The 7,097-nt window shown below is 43.7% G+C and overlaps 1 protein-coding gene across 2 annotated transcripts in view; it reads left to right on the top strand.

The window, feature by feature from the left end:
- The window catches only part of LOC126426766 (zinc finger protein 816-like), a 122,414-nt gene extending 117,536 nt beyond the window's left edge, over positions 1–4,878 (top strand). For both annotated transcript variants that reach the window (XM_050088751.1, XM_050088752.1), the window contains exon 10: positions 2,875–4,878. In XM_050088751.1, the coding sequence (XP_049944708.1) occupies positions 2,875–3,562 (688 nt within the window). In that variant the 3' untranslated portion in view covers positions 3,563–4,878. The remainder of the gene's footprint in view (positions 1–2,874) is intronic.
- The last annotated feature ends 2,219 nt before the right edge of the window (positions 4,879–7,097 follow it).

A 7,097-nucleotide genomic window follows, 5' to 3' on the forward strand; every position in this document is an offset into this window, starting at 1 on the left:
AGATACAAAGAACATATCAGATGTTGGAAGAATGAAACAAACCATTCCACATTTGCAGAGCATTTAAAACACTACAACCATCATCCTACAAACATGGAACAAGAAATGAAAATAATGAGAATAAGCAACCATGACAAACATCTTACACAAACACAAGAAAACTTCCACATCCAGAAAGCCATAGCAGAAAACAAACATGTGATAAATGAACAAACACACATCAGCACAGGCTCCCTACTACACTTAATAAAGGAAATGATAACATAAAAAAAATACATATATAACACCAAAATACACACACACACACACACACACACACACACACACACACACACACACAAATGCATACACGAACAGACCACAGATACTTCAATAGTTACACTCATAAGTTTGGCAGTAATATTCGATCTTTGGCAAAAACATTTGACAGTCGGCAACAGAAACCAAAACATTGCATTAAAACAAGCGTTCAGTGCATAGTGCTGTGGAATGTGGAAAAAACAGCAAATTGGCGCTCATAGGAAGAAGAACAACACCAAAAATGCAACAGGAGCGTAATATGTAAGAAACTGTCTACGCAACCTGTAAGTATAGTTCAAAACATTACTACTTAATAGGAAATACCAACCACCAGAACTGTTTATAACCTATAGGCACAATGACAAAAATGTAAATAAACTAGCTAACATATGTATATATTCCAGGCCACTGATGATGCCTTGCAGAAAATAAAGGCGAAACGCGTATGGCACTAAAATTGTGTTTTATTCAGTTGCTGTCAGACGGTCCATAAGTGAAACTTATCAGTATACCGTAGAATAGTTTCTGATTTATCTGAGCCGAGGTTTCGAATTTCAAGTTTGTGTCAGTGTGGTTGTGACCTGATATTTTACCGATGTGTGAGGCATAAGCTGCGAAAGAATATAACTCATCAGTTTTAACTGTAATATTTTAGCAGCAGAAAAGCAGTTTAGACATCTCAATTGTGGTATAAACAAAATCTTCCGCCAAAAACTTGACGAAAACACGCATGCCGTGTCGTCTGCTTGTGAGCGCTTGCTTCCACGCTGACGTCACTAGGCCAGCCAATAGCAGAGCAGAGCGCTTACTGCCCAACCTTATTATTTAGTAACCGTGCTCTGAGCCTTCGGGTCGCCCATAAAGAGGAGTACTATGTAGAAGCCACGCCCCCATACCGCAACTACATGCAGCTTACGGACGTTCCAAGGCGCAGCCTAAATACTGCTAACCGTTCGGAAAAGATCTATCGATACAAACAGTTCCAAAAACGTTGACCGTCGTTATTTTAATCGGAATGGGAAATGTGCGAAATTCGTCCTGATAATTTAAATTATGTAATATGTTCTTGCGAAATATACTTTAACATACACTGCTGGCCACCGTAAATGCAACACCAAGAAAGACAAGAGGTAGCACAACAAAATTTATTTTGTAGACAACATGTTGACCAAGTATCAAATGATTACGTTTACAGACGTCTGTGACATGTGGTTCCTGCCAGAATCAGAAGCCAGAGTAGCCGCCATTGTTGGAGATCACCGCTGCCACACGTCTCGGCATTGAGTCAAAGAGACGTTGGATGTGTTCCTGGGGTACAGCAGCCCAAGCAGCTTCCACACGTTGCCAAAGATCATCTGGCGTGGCAGCTGGGGATGTAATCTGGGTCACTCGTTGAGCAACCGTGGACCACATGTTTTCTATCGGCGAAAGATCCGGAGAGCGAGCCGGCCAGGGAAGCAATTCAATCTGGTTATTGACGAAAAACCTTTGGACAATGCGTGCCACGTGTGGTCGCGCATTATCCTGTTGAAATATGGCTGTGGCCGAGCCCTGAAGGTAAGGAAGGACAACTGGCTCCAGCACCTCGGATATGTAGCGCCGGCTATTTAAAGTACCGGCAATGCGTACTAGAGGCGTGCGAGAGTAATATCCAATACCGCCCCATACCATAATACCCGGTGTCCAGCATCCTCTCACCACGGTGTCTCCACACTCGAATCCGACCATCGTGGTGCTGCAGACAGAAGCGTGCCTCGTCAGTAAAGACAACGTCATTCCATTCTGCCGTCCACATCCGTCTGTCATCACACCATTGGCGACGGAGACGTCTGTGGTTCTGCGTCAATGGTAGACGAAGCAATGGACGTCTTGCGGACGGACCACTCTGCTGTAAACGGCGCCGAATGGTACGCGCAGACACTGGATGATGCGTTACAGACGCAATGTGCTGTGCTACGGTTCGGGATGTCACTGAGCGATCCGTCAGTGCCATGCGCACAATTTGCCCATCAGCACGTGCAGTGGTGCACCGAGGTGAATGCGAGCGACCACGTCGGTCCGTCGTACCCTCCTGCATCCAACGGTCACATATCCGCATTACAGTTGTTTGGTTTCGTCCAACGCGACTAGCGATTTCTCTGTATGATGATCCACAATCTCGGTAAGCCACTATCCTTCCTCTGTCGAACTCGGATACTTGATCAAACGATGTTCGCTGTTGTCTACGAGGCATAACTGATCGTCTTGTGAAACAACGACAAGGTAAAAACACGTGCCGAACGTACACTCGTCGAAATCGCCAAGCCTTAAATGGCGCTATGAGGTGGCGCCACACGCGCGCGTGATGTGCGTCTGCGCTGAAATTCTAATCAGTTGCACATCTCATCGCTGCAAACCCATGGTGTAAATTTCACTTGATTCGGATGCTTCCTTCAGGGTGTTGCATTTACGGTGGCCAACAGTGTATATTATGGGGCGACTCCGCCTCAGAGCCTTTAATTACGAGCCGCGCCTGACCCTGAATAAGAGGCAAGCACTGTGTTAAACAATTTCCTCTCTGTTTTTATTTCACAGGTGTCAACGGTTTTCTCTAGATGACCTGTCGGAAAGCTCCACCGACGAAGCTGCAGTGTGCAAATTCAGAAAGAAGGTGCGGGTACGAAATTCTTCTCACGACGGGAGAAGAAGAAGAAGAAGAAGATCGGACCGCGGCACTGTCTGTGGTAAATCCTTCGAGCTGTACTGCGATATATGCGGCAGAGGTTTCAGTCGGATCGGATATTTGAGGCGGCACGCGGCTACGCATTCCGAATGGAAGAGGTACTCCTGCGGCCAGTGCGGGAGGTCTTTCGGGCGCTCCGACAACTTGAGGGAGCACGAGCGGCTGCACGGGGGGGAGAGCTACGGCTGCGACGTGTGCGGCAGCGTGTTCTCGCAGCCGAGCCAGCTGAAGCGGCACGCGCGCCTGCACACGGGGGAGCGGCGCTTCCGCTGCGACGTCTGCGGCAAGGCGTTCCGCGAGCGCCGCTACCTGAGGGACCACCTGCGCGTCCACACGGGCGAGCGGCCGTTCGCCTGCCACGTGTGCGGTAAGTCGTTCACGCAGGCGGCGCACATGCGGGTGCACGCGCGCCTCCACACCGGCGAGAGGCGCCACGGCTGCGACGTCTGCGGCAAGCTGTTCTTCCGCCGCACGCACCTCAAGCTGCACGCGCGCGTGCATACGGGGCTCCGGCAGAGGCGGAGGAAGGCACGACGCTAGAGAGGTGGATAATTACAGAAAATCGTAAGGTACCGTCCTCTGCTGCTTGTTCAGAAGATCCGAACATGTCGGTAAAGAAAAGGGTGTTACAAACTTCTGAATATTTCTAAAGTGTTTCTACGTTGCTGAGAGACTTTTGTAACGTGGCTGACTGTTTGGATTTTGTGTGCGAGATTTTGTTGTGAAGTGCGTGTTTTTTATACTGCATAGTATGTGGTTGAACGTAGTGTACCTATTGACAGGAATACTATCACTTCAAAAACTCCTTGTGTCTGGAGGTGTTTTTTCATAATTTGGACCGGTAGCAATGTAAAGGCTTTGCCCAGTAGCTGATGGTAGTATAGTATATATTTTGATTTTCATTACATTCGTGTTATTAAAATTGTGTTGTGCAAAGCCCAAGCAACAAGGTCCAACGGTTAAATATTTGGAAAGGGCATGTCATTTGAAAAGTTGTAAAACAGTTATTTACTATTAAGTGGAACTAGTCCCAGAATTTACAGTGATGATAAAAATATATTGGTCAAAGTGGCGGGATTCCACAACCTCAGATTGCCAATCGATGTGTGATTTAACTCACTCGATTGGCTTTGGTAATTTGCCACTCTAGAGGGTGTTGAGCGGTGGTGTGAATGACAGTGTGGTTGCAGAACAAAACATAAAATAGTATGTTTATTACAATTAATAAGGGTTTTATTACAAGAAACTATAATTTTTCTATTTTCAGAGTGTTGGCTGTCATTGTAGCTTATTGAGAAATGCATGTGATGAGGTGGTTGTGAATAAGCCGTGCTGCTTAAACGGCAACAGAAGTTTTGTCCACCAACTTTGGGAGGGATATCGTGGTTGCACAATTTCAACAGAGACATATGCTACAGTGTGTATCTATGTGATGTAGTAGATTTGTACTGTTTTTCAAAGATTATTTTTCCCACTGGGCATTGTTTCATTGCGGACCAAGACTATTCTTCATTCTAACTTCCAAAATTAGGACAAAAAAAATGTATTTGTAGTAGTTGGTTTTGGAGCTGTGACTAATTTACATTTCTAACATACACAGCAGCATAGCTTTCTCTGAGAGTCTTGGGTTTTATTTAAGCCTTAAAGCCAGTAGTTTCCATGCTCGCACATAGTATTTTTCAAAGCTGGGTGGTATTTGAATTCAGTGTTTCACTTAACTTGCTCTAGTGCCGAAATCATTTGCAGAAAATTAATGAAATTTTTGCTAATTGTTAACAGTATAGGCGAGAGTGCCCAATTATCGGTTACTTTTCTTTACGATTATATTTGACATACTTTATTTCATGCTATTTTAAAATAAAATACACTTTTGCATGCCACAAGCATCCCAATAAAATATATCTTATAAAGGTTTTCATTACTGATATTATTTTGGTCACAAACTGTAAATTATCTGACTTACGAGCAATTTGGTGTTTTTAAATTTGTGTTCCTATTATCTGATAATAGTCAGGATTAAGTACACTTCGATATAAGAACAAATACTTTTAATAAATAACACACAAGAACCTTATTTAAACAACATAGAGATGTTATTCATTTGTTTACCATGCAGTACTTGCTTAATTTATTACAACAATCACATACAAATGTTTTCCATCCCTTCTTGGCAACGCCAGAACACAATTCGTGTGCCCAACGAAGATATTTTGTGCAACGGATCCACTGTTCACTACTTGGGTCTAATTTGTAAGTTGTTGTTGTTGTGGTCTTCAGTCCTGAGACTGGTTTGATGCAGCTCTCCATGCTACTCTATCCTGTGCAAGCCTTTTCATCTCCCAGTACCTACTGCAACCTCATCCTTCTGAATCTGCTTAGTGTATTCATCTCTTGGTCTCCCTCTACGATTTTTACCCTCCACGCTGCCCTCCAATACTAAATTGGTGATCCCTTGATGCCTCAGAACATGTCCTACCAACCGATCCCTTCTTCTGGTCAAGTTGTGCCACAAACTTCTCTTCTCCCCAATCCTATTCAATACTTCCTCATTAATTATGTGATCTACCCATCTAATCTTCAGCATTCTTCTGTAGCACCACATTTCGAAAGCTTCTATTCTCTTCTTGTCCAAACTATTTATCGTCCATGTTTCACTTGCATACATGGCTACACTCCATACGAATACTTTCAGAAATGACTTCCTGACACTTAAATCAATACTGGATGTTAACAAATTTCTCTTCTTCAGAAACGCTTTCCTTGCCATTGCCAGCCTACATTTTATATCCTCTCTACTTCGACCATCATCAGTTATTTTGCTCCCCAAATTGCAAAACTCCTTTACTACTTTAATTGCCTCATTTCCTAATCTAATTCCCTCAGCATCACCCGACTTAAATAGACTACATTCCATTATCCTTGTTTTGCTTTTGTTGATGTTCATCTTATATCCTCCTTTCAAGACACTGTCCATTCCATTCAACTGCTCTTCCAAGTCCTTTGCTGTCTCTGACAGAATTACAATGTCATCGGCGAACCTCAAAGTTTTTATTTCTTCCCCATGAATTTTAATACCTACTCCGAATTTTTCTTTTGTTTCCTTTACTGCTTGCTCAGTATACAGATTGAACAACATCGGGGAGAGGCTACAACCCTGTCTTACTCCCTTCCCAACCACTGCTTCCCTTTCGTGTCCCTCGACTCTTATAACTGCCATCTGGTTTCTGTACAAATTGTAAATAGCCTTTCGCTCCCTGTATTTTACCCCCGCCACCCTTAGAATTTGAAAGAAAGAGAGTATTCCAGTCAACATTGTCAAAAGCTTTCTCTAAGTCTACAAATGCTAGAAACGTAGGTTTGCCTTTCCTTAATCTTTCTTCTAAGATAAGTCGTAAGGTCAGTATTGCCTCACGTGTTCCAGTGTTTATACGGAATCCAAACTGATCTTCCCCGAGGTTGGCTTCTACTAGTTTTTCCATTCGTCTGTAAAGAATTCGTGTTAGTATTTTGCAGCTGTGACTTATTAAGCTGATAGTTCGGTAATTTTCACATCTGTCAACACCTGCTTTCTTTGGGATTGGAATTATTATATTCTTCTTGAAGTCTGAGGGTATTTCGCCTGTTTCATACATCTTGCTCACCAGATGGTAGAGTTTTGTCAGGACTGGCTCTCCCGCGGCCGTCAGTAGTTCCAATGGAATATTGTCTACTCCGGGGGCCTTGTTTCGACTCAGGTCTTTCAGTGCTCTCTCAAACTCTTCACGCAGTATCATATCTCCCATTTCATCTTCATCTACATCCTCTTCCATTTCCATATTATTGTCCTCAAGTACATTGCCCTTGTGTAGACCCTCTATATACTCCTTCCACCTTTCTGCTTTTCCTTCTTTGCTTAGAACTGGGTTTCCATCTGAGCTCTTGATATTCATACAAGTCGTTCTCTTATCTCCAAAGGTCTCTTTAATTTTCCTGTAGGCAGTATCTATCTTACCCCTAGTGAGATAGGCCTCTACATCCTTACATTTGTCCTCTAGCCATCCCTGCTTAGCCATTTTGCACTTCCTGTCGATCTCAT

Source organism: Schistocerca serialis, chromosome 11, assembly GCF_023864345.2.
Source record: "Schistocerca serialis cubense isolate TAMUIC-IGC-003099 chromosome 11, iqSchSeri2.2, whole genome shotgun sequence".
In the NCBI taxonomy this organism is placed as follows: Eukaryota; Metazoa; Arthropoda; class Insecta; order Orthoptera; family Acrididae; genus Schistocerca; species Schistocerca serialis.